We start from the raw sequence: 13,725 nt of genomic DNA on the forward strand, positions 1-13,725 counted from the left end.
CAAATAAGATAGCCCAGGTTATAGCAGCTTGAGAGCAACAGAAGTAGTTTATCTATACCAGAATAAGAATAAGCTTTTTATTCATTATCACAGATTCATCCTGGAGGGGGAAAAAAAAAATGCATGTGGACATAAAGAATGTGGAAGCACATATATATTGCTATATATTCAAGTAGGAATGGTGTGTGTATCTGTATCTACAGATATAGACATAGGTTGGGTGTGGAGACTCACACCTGTAATCACAGCACTTTTGGAGGCCAAGACAGGAGGATTGCTTGAGGTCAGGAATTTAAGACAAGCCTGAGCCCATAGCAAGATCACATCTCTACAAAAATAAAAATAAAAAATAAAAAAAAATTGTTCAAGTGTACTGTTGCAAACCTGTAGTCTCAGCTATTCAGGAGGCTGAGGCAGGAGGAATACATGAGGCCAGGAGTTTGAGGCCAGCCTGGGCAATGTAGCAAGACCCCATCTCTACAAATAAATAAATAAATAAACTGGCCAGGTAATGCATGCCTGTAATCCCAGCTACTCAGGAGGCTGAGGTGGGGGGATCACTTGAGGCCAGGAGTTTGAGACCAGCCTGAGCAACATAACAATATTCCATCTATATTAAATAAACAAATATACCAGGTGTGGTGATGTATGCCTGTAGTCCCAGATACTCAGGAGGCTGAGGCAGGAGGACTGATTGAGCCCAGGAGTCTGAGACTGCAGTCACCTATTACCTCATACATGTCACTACACTCTAATGAGGGCAGCAAAGAGAGACCATATTTAAAAAAAAAAAAAAAGGCTATAACATATACACATTAGAATTCATTTGCTAAGATTATTAAGGGAGGCTTTTAAATTAATATTTTACTTTAATAATCTAATTTGACACTGTAACTTTTTAGAAGGAAATGAACTTTTAAAGGATATAGTTCTTACTAATTTCCATCTCTGCATAAAATTTGTAACTACCTTGGAATTATTTTAGTTTTTCCATAAAAGTATAAGATGATGTAATGAATCAGGTAACGCGATGTCTGATTATAATGATATCTGACAATAATAACTGTTTTGCTTTGAATATATGTGTGCACACTGCATGCCTTGACTAAGCATAATACTAGTGTCTTAGTCTGTTCAGGCTGTTATAACAAAGCATCAGACTGGGTGGCCCATAAACAACATCTATTTCTCATAGTTCTGAGAGGCTGGGAAGTTCAAGATCAAGGCACTAATAGATTCTGTGTCTGGTGAGGGCCCGCTTTCTGATTCATAGACTGCATCTTCTCACTGTGTCCTAACATGACAAAAAGGGAAAGAGAGCTACCTAGGTTTCTTTTATAAGGGCACTAATCCCATCCATGAGGGCTCCACCATAATGACCTAATCATCGCTCAGAGGTCTCACCACTAAATACTATTACATTGGAAATTAGATCTCAATGTATGAATTTTGGGAGTATACAAGCATTCCATCTATAGCAACTAGTGACTTGATATATATTCAATTTCTTTGGCAATCTTGTTCTGTGGAGTTCTCTAATCTTTCAAGTGTGCTGATTTATTGTTTCATTTCAAGTGTCTTTTAAAACCCAACTCAAAAAAAGAATTTCCTTTTGGTTTGAATGCTGTACTTCGATTTTTAGTTTGAGTTATGAATATTTTATTTCATATTGGCTTCTTAAATAATTTTATTGTCATCCTAAAATTCTAACAGAAACAAAAATGAACTTCAATTTTTTTTTAATTACACAGACTGGAAGTCCTAGCCAGAGCAATCAAGCAAGAGAAAACAATAAAATACATCCAAATAAAAAAAGAAGTCAAATTATCTCTTTGCTGACAATATGATTCTATGTCTAAAAAACCCTAAAGATCGGCCGGGCGCGGTGGCTCAAGCCTGTAATCCCAGCACTTTGGGAGGCCGAGACGGGTGGATCACGAGGTCAGGAGATCGAGACCATCCTGGCTAACGCGGTGAAACCCCGTCTCTACTAAAAATATAAAAACTAGCCGGGCGAGGTGGCGGGCGCCTGTAGTCCCAGCTACTCGGGAGGCTGAGGCAGGAGAATGGCGTAAACCCGGGAGGCGGAGCTTGCAGTGAGCTGAGATCCGGCCACTGCACTCCAGCCTGGGTGACAGAGCCAGACTCCGTCTCAAAAAAAAAAAAAAAAAAAAACCCTAAAGATTCCACCAAAAGACTCCTGGAACTGATAAACAACTTCAGTAAAGTTTTGTGATGCAAAAATCAATGTGTAAAAATCAGTAAGATTTCTCTATACCAGTAATGTTCAAGCTGAGAGCCAAATCTAAAATATAATTCCATTTACAATGGCTGCACACACACACAGAAAAACATAAAATACCTAGGAATACATTTAACCAAGGAGGTGAAAGATCTCTACAAGGAAAGCTACAAAACACTGCTAAAAGAAATCATAGATGATACAAACAAATGGAAAAATATTCCATGCTCATAAATAGGACGAATCAGTATTGTTAAAAAGGCCATAGTGCCAAAACCAATCTACAGATTAAACGCTATTTCTATTAAACTACCAATATAATTTTTCACAAAATTAGAAAAAAAAATTCTAAAATTCCCATGGAGCCAAATTCATATGGAACCAAAAAAGGGCTTGAATAGGCAAACCATCCTAAGCAAAAAGGACAAAGCTAGAGGCATCACATTACCTGACTTTAAACCATACTACAAGGCTACAGTAACCCAAACAGCATGGTACTGACATAAAAACAGACACATAGACCAATGGAACAGAATAGAGAGCCCAGAAATAAAGTTGCACACCTATAGCCATCTGATCTTAGACAAGGCCAACAAAAATAAGCAAATGGGAAAGGACTCCCTATTCAATAAATAGTGCTGGGATAGCTGGCTAGCTATATACAGAAGAATGAAAGTGGACTCCTACCTTCCACCAAATAAAAAAAATTAACTCAGATTGATTAAAAGTTTAAATGTTAGACTTCAAACTATAAAAATTCTAGAAGAAAACTTAGGAAACATTATTCTGGAAATTGGCCTTGGAAAAGAATGTATGATTAAGTCTCAAACGCAATCGTAACAAACACAAAAACTGACAAATGTGACTCAATAACTAAAGAACTTTTCCACAGCAAGAAATCAACAGAGTAAACAGACAACCTACGGAATGGGAGAAAATATTCACAAACTGCATTTGACAAAGGTCTAATATCCAGAATCTATAAGGAACTTAAATTAACAAGCAAAAATCAAGCAATCCCATCAAAAAGTGGACAAAGGACAGGAACAGACACTTTTCAAAAGAAGAGATAAAAGTGACCAATAAACATATGAAAAAATGTTCAACATCACTAATAATCAGGAAAATGCAAATCAAATCCACAATGAGGTACCATCTTACATGAGTCAGAATGGCTATTACAAAAATGTCAAAAAAACAACAGATGTTGGTAAGGCTGCAGAGAAAAGGGAATGCTTATACACTGGTGGTAGGAATGTAAATTAGTTCAAACACTATAAAAAGCAGTTTGGAGATTTCTCAAATAACCTAAAACAGAACTACCATTCAATCCAGAAATCCCATTATTGGGTATATATCCAAAAGAAAATAAATCATTCTACCAAAAAGATACATCCACTCATTTTCACTGCAGCACTATTCACCACAGCAAAGGCATGGAATCAACCTAGGTGCCCATTAATGGTGAATTGCATAAAGAAAATGAGGTACAAATACACCGTGGAATACAGCACAGCCATAAAATAGAATGTAATTATTCTTTGCAGCAACATGGATGCAGCTAGAGGTCATTATGCTAAGCGAATGAATGCTAGAAAACAAAACCAAGTACTGCATTTTCTCACTTATAAGCAGAAGCTAAACACTGGATACTTATGGATATAAAGATGACAATAGACACCAGGGACTACTGGTGGGGACTGGAGGGGAATAAGAGTTGAAAAATTACCTGTTGGGTACTATGCTTACTAATCGAGTGGCGGGATCATTCATATCCCAAACCTCAGCATCACGCAGAATACCTATGTAACAAACCTGCACATGTACCCCCAAATCTAAAATTAAAATTAAAATTATTTTAAAAATTAATTATGCAGACTGCCAAGTTAAACTTCAAAATTTACTAGTTAAAAAAGCAGACAGAAAAGATATATGCGATTGAAGTCATTGTAGTTTCCAGACTAGTATTTTGAAACAGGTAAATCCTCATGTGTTACATATTTTATGTCAACTTATTGTATATTATTTTCTGCACAAAGACATTTTGAAACAAATCACAGACCTATCCACCAGAAAAATAAACATGAGAAATTGTTTTCTAATATTTAAAAATATATGAAACAGATAAGTTAACATATGTAAGCAGTTTAAATTATATAATAGAGATTTGCTTCATATCTTTGTATTTGAACCTAAAACAATCACAAAATCTCTACAAAGTCTTGATCTTGTTGTTTCCCATCACCGGTGCATACTCAGTGTTTGGCCTGGACTATGACACATAGGTACATTTCATATGTGTGTCAATTACATGGATTAATTTCTGAAAGGTGAATTTGTTTTTAAAGTTGTTCTGCTTTTCCAAAATTTGAAAAGTAAAGACCAAAATAACTTGTATATGCATTCAAGAATTTAAGCAAGTTGGAACACTGTTAAAGACCATGCAGTTAAAAATGTAAATTAACCCAGAAAGTTACCTACATGTTGTAGAGTGATATCAGTAGAGACGCTTCCTGTATTGTCTGTGGGTTATGGCTGCAGTATCTGTATTCTGCAAACTGACAACCTAATATTTCCATGACTTTTAAAGCATATGATTTTTTATTTTATCATTTTTTCCAATAACTAATTTTTCTGAATGTTCTCTATTATAACTTGTGTCGAGTCAAAAATAATTTTGCTTTGTTCCTGAAATATGAGGACAATTTTACACAGTAAAACAAATTTAAAATTATGTCATTAATATTGAAAAAACCTCTGTATTGTTTTTATTAGAAACAGTGATGAAAATATACTTCTATTAAACATTTTATGGTATATCATACTGATTTATTACTTTTCCATTCATGGCACACAAAATAGTTAATGAGAACTATTTTTTTAGTTTGGCAGGCAACATGAAATCATTTGCCATCTCTGATTAGGAAATTAGTATAGGATAAATTACACGTGTGTGCTGAATGTGGGAACCCATGCCAACCAACCTATGCCACCCCTCATTTCACCTGGTTTACAGAGCCTTTTATACGCCAGAAAACACAGAGCAAGAGAAAGCTTTTTAAATCTAAAGAATGAAGGAATCCTTCCAGCCAAGAAAAAGACAGTTTCTTCTACATCACCTTGTCTGTGCAAAAAAAAAATTTCAAGCATCACATCTAAAACTAAATTTTGATTTAACCCTAAACCTGCTCCTCCCTCATTAGTAATATCATTATTATTGCTCATACCCCAAAACTGAGGATAATCCTCCACTCCTCTCTTTCCCATATCCAACCAACTACAAATATCATTTGTGTTACCCTCTAAATACCTTCCAGGGAATCAACCACTTTTCTTCAGCTTTTAAGTTCAGAGGTACACATGCAGAATGTGCAGATTTGTTACATAGGTAAATGTGTGCCACAGTGGTTTGCTGCACAGATCAACCCATCACCTAGGTATTAAGCCCATCATCTATTAGCTATTCTTCTTGATGCTATCCCTCCCCTGGCCCTCATAACAAGCCTCAGTGTGCATTGTTCCCTGCAGTGTGTCCATGTGTTCTCATCAATCAGCTCCCACTTATAAGTGAGAACATGTAGTGTTTGGTTTTCTGTTCCTGTGCTAGTTTGCTGAGAATAATGGCTTCTAATTCCATCCATGTTTCTGCAAAGGACATGATCTTGTTCCTTTTCGTGGCTGCATAGTATTCTGTGCTGTGTATGTACCACAATTTCTTTATCCACTCTATCACTGATGGTGATTTGGATTGATTCCATGTCTTTGCTATTGTGAATAGTGCTGCAATGAACATATGCATGCATCTTTATAAATGCATATAAATGTCATCTTTTGTAAAGTGTCTGTTCATGTCCTTTGCCCACTTTTTAATGGGGTTGTTTTTTCTTGGAAACTTGTTTAAGTTCCTTATAGATTCTGGATATTAGACCTCTGTCATACGGATAGATTCCAAAAATTCTCTTCCATTCTGTAGGTTGTCTGTCCTCCACTCTGATCATTTCTTTTGTTGTGCAGAAGCTTTTTAATTAGATTCCATTTGTCAATTTTTGCTTTTGTTGCAATTGCTTTTGGCATTTCTGTCATGAAATCTTTGCTAATGCCTATAACCTGAATGGTATTGCCTAGATTTTCTTCAAGGATTTTTATAGTGGTGGGTTGTACATTTAAGTTTTTAATCCATCTTGAGTTATTTTTGTATATGCTGTAAGGAAGTGTTCCAGTTTAATTTTCTGCATATGGACAGCCAGTTCTCCCAAAACCATTTATTAAACAGGGAATCCTTTCTCCATTGCTTATTTTGGTCAGGTTTATTGAAGAACAGATGGCTGTAGGTGTGCAGTCTTATTTCTGGATTCTCTATTCTGTTCATTGCTCTACATATCTGTTTTGGACCAGTACTATGCTGTTTTGGTTACTGTAGCCTTGTAGTATAGTTTGAAGTCAGGTAGTGTGATGCCTCCAGCTTTGTTCTTTTTGCTTAGGATTGTCTTGACTATCTGGGTTCTTTTTTTGTTCTATATAAATTTTAAAGTAGTTTTTTTTTAATTCTGCAAAGAATGGCAATGGTAGTTTAAAGGAAATAGCATTGAATCTATAAATTACTTTAGATAGTATGGCCATTTCCACAATATTGATTCTTCCTATCCATGAGGATGGAATATTTTTCCACTTGTGTCTTCTCTGATTTTCTTGAGCAGTAGTTTATAGTTCTTCTTGAAGAGGTCCTTGACTTCCCTTGTTAGCTGTATTCCTAGGTATTTTATTCTCTTTGTAGCAATTGTGAACGGGAGTTCATGATTTGGCTTTGTGCTTGCCTGTTGTTGGTGTATAGGAATGCTAGCATAGTTTGAATCCTGAGACTTTGCGGAAGTTGCTTACCAGCTTAAGAAACTTTGGGGCTGAGACAACAGACTTTTCTAAATATAGGATTATGCCATCTACAAACAAATATAATTTGATTTCCTCTCTTCCTATTTGAATTCGCTTTGTTTCTTTCTCTTGCCCAACTGCCCTGATCAGAACTTCCAATACTCTATTGAATAGGAGTGGTGAGAGAGGGCACCCTTGTCTTATGCTGGTTTTCAAGGGGAATGCTTCCAGCTTTTGCCAAATCAGTATGGTATTGTCTGTGGGTCTGTCATATATGGCTCTTATTATTTTGAGGTATGTTCCTTCAATACCTAGTTTATTGAGAGTTTTTAACATGAAAAGATGTTAAGTTTTATTGAGGGTATTTTCTGCATCTATTGAGATAATCATGTGGCTTTTGTCTTTAGTTCTGTTTATGTGATAAATTACATTTATTGATTTGTGTCTGTTGAACCAACCTTGCATTACAGGGATGAATCCAACTTGATATATGGTGGATAAGCTTTTTGATGTATTGTTGGATTTGGTTTGCCACTATGTTATTGAGGATTTTTGCATTGATGTTCTTAGAAATACTGATCTGAAGTTTTCTCTTTTTTGTTGTTGTATCTCTGCCAGGTGTTGGTATCAAGATGATGCTGGCCTCATAAAATGAGTTAAGGAGGAGACCCTCTTTTTCAGTTGTTTGGAACAGTTTCAGAAAAAAAACAGTAACAGTTCCTCTTTGTACTTCTGGGAGAATTTAACTGTAAATCCATCTGGTCCTGGGCTTTTTTTGGTTGGTAGGCTATTTATTACTGTCTCAATTTCAGAATTCATGATTGGTCTATTCAGGGATTCAATTTCTTCCTGGTTCAGTCTTGGGGGGGTGTATATGTCCAGGAATTTATCCATTTCTTCTAGATTTTCTAGTTTATGTGGATAGAGGTGTTTATAGTATTCTTTGATGCCAACCACTTCTTATCTCCTCTGCAGCCAATGTCTACATCTCTCTTCTCTTCCCTCACCTCACATCACTCATGTGCCCTTTTTCAACAGCCTCCTGACTCCAATCCTTGCTGATATCAAAGGCTCAATCTCTTCTCCAACTTCAAACTTCTTCCTCCACTAGCTTTTGATCTGACTGAGTCTCAGAAAGAAGGGAGCCTTCACTCTTAGTACCTTCATTAATTGCCACGTTGCTTCTCTATTTTTCCTCCCACACTCTGTGTTCTCTGACATCTCCAGAACCACTAGTAGTAACAAAGAGAACATGTTAGGAAGTATTTAAGTGACCCTCAAAATATTTGATCCAAGAGATATTCAATCTCCAGCTAGAAGCTTTGAAGCAGCTGGCTTATTTTTCATTCTATCCCCTCAGTGTTCCCTCTATAGAAATACAGGTTATAGAAATAGATAACCTGAAGAAGGAAGGTGATTTTTATAGCAGTCGGAAAAGAAAAATATATAATCATTTCAAGTGGTAATAATTTCTCAAAATATAATGAAACAGAATAAGGGAATAGAGAGTAACTCAGTGGGATGGAAGGCAGTTGAATCAAATCCAAAAAAGTGCAAGTTAAGAGAGAAAGATCCAGGACTGCGTGATTACAGTCAAGCTTGATCGACACTATCTGAAGTCTGAGATAGGTAGAGATGGGTAGGAGATAGGAAACGTTGCTAATCTTGCAGGGAAAGAAATTCAGGAAGATTGCCAAGGAGATTTGCTGCCATACAGTGTTTGAGCAGGAGAGATTAGGAGACAGATTTCAGGAGTTAAAAAGAAATGTTAATTAAGTCTAATTATAGACTGCTTTCAGTATGATTTGACAGGAAAAAGAATTAGCACAAATAGGAGGGAGATAAAAGAAACAGCAGAGTCAAGCAGTTTCCCTATTTTTAATGAACTCCTATAAATTTCTGAATGGGTAAGAAACAAAACCTATAAATATGGGAACCCAGGGACAATATGGAGTGAGAGGGAATTCAGGACAGTGAGGGTTTTAATTAGACACAGCGGGAAGGGATGTAGAGCCCTGGTGAAAAGACTATAAAGGAAGGGGAGGGAAATTACTCTCTGACATCACAGGGAAGTGTTAGAAAATAGATCTGGGGAGAGTGCTCTGTGGAGAGAGAAGATGACAAATGATTTCGGTATTGTGCGGGGCAGGGGATTAACCTTTTTTTTCTTTCTTTCTTTAAAAGCAATTTATTTCTTATTACAAAAGGCAGGTGAGGAGCACGGACAATGCCTGTAACCCCTTGGTTGCGCATCTTCCCAGTCTATTTCTGCTTCTAGAAATACCATGTATACAACACCAAGCTCATGCTGTCCCCAAGCGCTTGCACATTCTAACAGCTGCAGAGTACATGAGCAGGTGGAAAGTCCAACAGATGCCCCATTCACAAGGCAGGGCCCTCCAACCCGTCTTCTGGCTCCCTTTTGCTAACAGTAACTGGTTGCCCTTCCTACTGGTCATAGATAAATGACACCTCCACAATTCTCTGAGTGCTTTCAGGCAACCTCGGGAGGCAGGGACTAAGACCCTTCCCTTGCTCCCAGCTTCCTATGTCCCAGGCTGCCTGTGGCACCTGGACCGCTGCTGCCCCTGGGTCCCGCACATTCCAGGGCAACGATGGAGGAAGGGCAGGCCACCCATGAGGATTTAACAGTCTTTATTGGACTCAGACCAGGAGTCAGTGGGTCTTGAGGACCTCTGTGTATTTGTCAGTTTTCTTCTCCACCTTCTTCTCAGCCTGTCTCCGTAGCCTCATGAGCTGTTTCTTCTTCTGGTAGTGGATCTTGGCTTTCTCTTTCCTCTTCTCCAAGGTGGCTGTCACTGCCTGGTACTTCCAGCCAACCTCCTGAGCCAGGCACCCCAGACAAGCAAACTTTCTTGTAGGCTTCAGACACACGACCTTGAGGGCAGCAGGAACCACCATCCGCTTTTTCTTGTCGTAGGGCGGTGGGATGCCGCCAAACACCCGGAGGCGGTCCAGGGCGGCCTGGCCTCCCTTGATCTCGCGTGGCAGCATGTCTCGCAGGGTCTGCCAGAAGATGCAGCTGGGGGCCCGGAAGTGGTAGGGGCCTCTGGAAGTGTTGGTGTTCATCCGCTTGCAGAGGAAAGCCAGGTACTTCAACTTGTTTCTGTAGAAATTGCCAGAAATGTTGATACCTTCGCAGCATAGGACCACCACCTTCTGGACCAGCAGTACCTGTTTAGCCGCGATGGCCGCCAGGGGGCCCAGGAGATGGCCTCGACCATTGAGCACCAGGACCTGCACCTCCGCCATCTTCCACAGCCGCCTGGGAAAGGGGAGACTAACCTTTTAAAGAGGATTAACCTCTTTTGCCTCAGTTCCTCCTCTCTACAATGGACTCTAAATACTAATCACCTCACAGGGCAGTTGTGATGATTAATGAGTTAATCCGTAAAGACCTAAGAACTGTAACTGATGCAAAGAATCTCTCCGTGCATATGAGCTGTTATTATTCAATCTCATAGTTTTCCACAAATGCAAAGTAATTATTTTGTCATAATAATTAGATATGACAAAATATTAATGATTATATAAAGTCTCATCATAAACAAGTTATTTTAATGAAAATTATATCACTTATTTTTCTCTACAATCATTTTTTCCACAGTTCATCTGGATACCAAGCAACATTTTCATATTGCACAGATGAGGAAATTAAGGTTCAAAGAGGTTAGTGGCTTGTCCAGTTTTCACATTAGTAAATGATAAAGCCATGGCCAACCCAGAAGTTCTAAATCCAAATTCTATTGTCTTGACATTAAACTGAATTTCTAAATAAGGGAGAATTTCTTTAAAGGAGATTTCTGAATGGAGCTTCACACATCCCAAAAAACTAATCATGGTTACCAACAGACTAAAGATTTTTTTAAGACAACTCAATTTCAACAAATCAGTCATGCTGTCCTGTCTTTCCCTTTGCTGACAGATAAATGCAAAATGATAGTTCTTCATGTGATCACAAAATGACAGTCCAAACTCTAAGTATCACATCCACATTCAAAGTAGGAACAAAGAGGGAAAGATACCAGCTCCATCTGTTCTTTCTAACAGCAAAACAAAAAGTTTCCCAAAAGCTTTCACAGCACTCTTCCTTTGTATCAGGATTAGGTCACATGACCTAGTCTAGCTGTGATGGACACCTCGAGCTGAGTATGTGGTCACCCTAAACAAAATCCGGGCTACCCTGGCAAGTAAGAAGAAGAAATGGACATTAGGCAAACAATTAACAGTGCTAGTTACAAATACTCCCTGAGCTGGCAGAGTAAGTCAACCCAAGCTCAATAGGAGCAGCATGTAGGAGAGCAATCCGAGAACAATCACGGACTAAGGACCAGGTTCCATTACCACTTTCCAGATGCCAGGCAATTAAACATATTCCAAGACCTGAGAATGGTGGCAGAGTTGTCCTCATTGATATTGGATATATTGCTAACACAGGCACAGAGCTATACCTAATTTTATTTGTAAAACAGGCTAATATGTTTTTTCCTTGCACCCCAAATGTGTGGAACAATCTACCAACTACATTTGTCTTCTGAGTTCTCTACTGCTCTGCATCATTCTAAAAACATTAGCATTTTAAAGTAGCCTTCCACAGAATCCAGAAAAGTGACTCATCTGGAATTGTCAAGTCAATCCAAAGCAGAAGCTATGAGGAAGTCAGGAACTAAAAACAGGGAGACTGATCTAAAGTTTGTGTTAGGTTGAACTACATGCAATTGCCTATTGTTAAGAATTGAAGTGTCTCCCACAAATATTCATGTGTTGAAATCCTAACTGCTAGTACCTCAGAATGTAACCTTATTTGTAAATAGGTTATGCTAGCCCAAGACATTCAGTGAACAGGACTGCAGAGTGGGATGATGCCTGCAGATGTTGCAGAGTCTCAGGGACATAATTCTAAACATCACCTGTCACAGTTTCCCAGACCTGGACTGTGCTGGGGTTGCTTAAACAGTGAACTGAAGAATCAGATTCTGTGAAAAGCAAAGACTTAGACTTTGAGAAAAGATTTTCAAATCACATATCTAATAAAGAACTTGTATCCAAGAATATATTAAGAACTCAAAACAATACAAAAACTAACAACTCAATTTTTAAGATTGTCAAAAGATTTGAACAGCCTTTTCACCAAAGATGTATGAATTGCAAATAAACACATGAAAAGAAGCTCAACATCATTACTCGTTCCAACCAAAACTATAATGATACCACTACATACCTGTTAGTGTCACGGGACCCCGGGGTGTCACTTCACCAGCTGGAAACATCTGTGGCTGGCAGTGTCTTCTCCCTGAGTGTTGCTTATGCCCACTGGGCTCGTTGGGCCCACTCAGCTTGGCAGGCTGTGCTCAGCTCATGCTACCTGCTCATATCCCACACCTGCCAAGGGTGAGTCAGGTTTGGAGTGGTGAGGGGTGTGTGGGCAACTGAGAACAGGGCCTGGCCACTGCATACAGCCAGGCACACAGGCTGCTGCAGCTAGGCAGGCAGCTCCAGGTACCAGCACAGGTGTCTGCTCCATATGAGGCTGCAACTGGACCAGATGTACTGCACGTGGCTTCTGCTGCAAGCACCTGCATCTGGATGAGGGGAACATGGTGGCACCCAGAAGCTTGCAGCCACTAGGAACTGCAGACACCCAAAGAGGGTGTAACAGCCCTGGCTTGGGGAGATCCTAGGCCTGGGCTCCCCAAAGGGCTGAAGCTCTTCTCTCCTTCTCGTCACCCACAACATGGTGAGCAGGGAGCATGTTTCAGCACTTTTTGTGTTACAGCTTTTTAAGTTCCACCATTGGTGAGTCCCTAGTTCTTGTCCCATATCCAGGAAGAATGAGGTACATGGACAACTGGAGGGTAAGCAAGGCAGAGAGGAGCCTCATCAAGTGACAGAACAGCTCTCAGGAGACCCAAAGTAGGTAGCTCCTATTTATGGGCAGATCCTCCTGATGTCTGAGTCTGGCTGGGTTTGGGGTATTTATGGTGTCAAAAGGGAGAAAGTGCATGGCCAGGCCTGGAAAAAGCACTAAGTTATCACTCCAGTCTGTGGACTCCATCCAGAATTGACAGCCCAGCCCCCACACTTCAGGCTATCCCTGACTTAAAGGTGGAGCTTCACCAGGGATGTGCCCCTTTCCACCCAGAAGCCTGTCTGCCTCCTGTCACCATCAATCATGTCCATGGCACCCAGGCTATTCCTGCCAAGGGGCACTCCCACCCTTGGCCCCCTTCCTGTGCTCACTGGTGTCCAAAGTCTGGAGGGGGGCCAAGGCAGCAGGGGGCTGGTGTATCAGCACTGCCCCAAAAATGTACACACCCAGCCAGGTTGTAACATCACCTGGTCTTGGCCTCAGCTTTGCTCCACAATCAGAGTGGATTCTGGGAGTGGGGATAGGCCAGGCAGTGCAGGCAGACACTTCTGAGCCTGTGGAGGCATGGGGGCTTTCCTGGTCCCCAAGAGTGCAGGGATGCCCAGGTCCACAACCACCACTGGGTGGCTGCAGCTGTGCCCAGGAGGTTGAGAATCCTGCCCCACCAACTCCATAGTGTGTGGAGTGTGCCTTCCCTACTACTGCCAGCATCTTCACAGTAGCT

The 13,725-nt window shown here is 39.9% G+C and overlaps 1 protein-coding gene across 1 annotated transcript; it reads right to left on the reverse strand.

Annotated features, from left to right (window-relative positions):
* Nucleotides 1–9,360: 9,360 nt before the first annotated feature.
* LOC117062949 (60S ribosomal protein L13a-like) lies at nucleotides 9,361–10,400 on the reverse strand. The gene has a single exon (XM_033176794.1). It carries the CDS (start codon nucleotides 10,382–10,384, stop codon nucleotides 9,788–9,790), a length of 597 nt encoding a protein of 198 aa, XP_033032685.1. The 5' UTR covers nucleotides 10,385–10,400; the 3' UTR covers nucleotides 9,361–9,787.
* Nucleotides 10,401–13,725: the final 3,325 nt, after the last annotated feature.

This window comes from Trachypithecus francoisi, unplaced genomic scaffold (genome assembly GCF_009764315.1).
Source record: "Trachypithecus francoisi isolate TF-2019V2 unplaced genomic scaffold, Tfra_2.0 Lachesis_group17, whole genome shotgun sequence".
NCBI lineage: Eukaryota > Metazoa > Chordata > Mammalia > Primates > Cercopithecidae > Trachypithecus > Trachypithecus francoisi.

Excerpts from the sequence above, each read along its gene's own strand:
- LOC117062949 (XM_033176794.1), bottom strand. The coding sequence starts at position 10,384 with ATGGCGGAGGTGCAGGTCCTGGTGCTCAATGGTCGAGGCCATCTCCTG.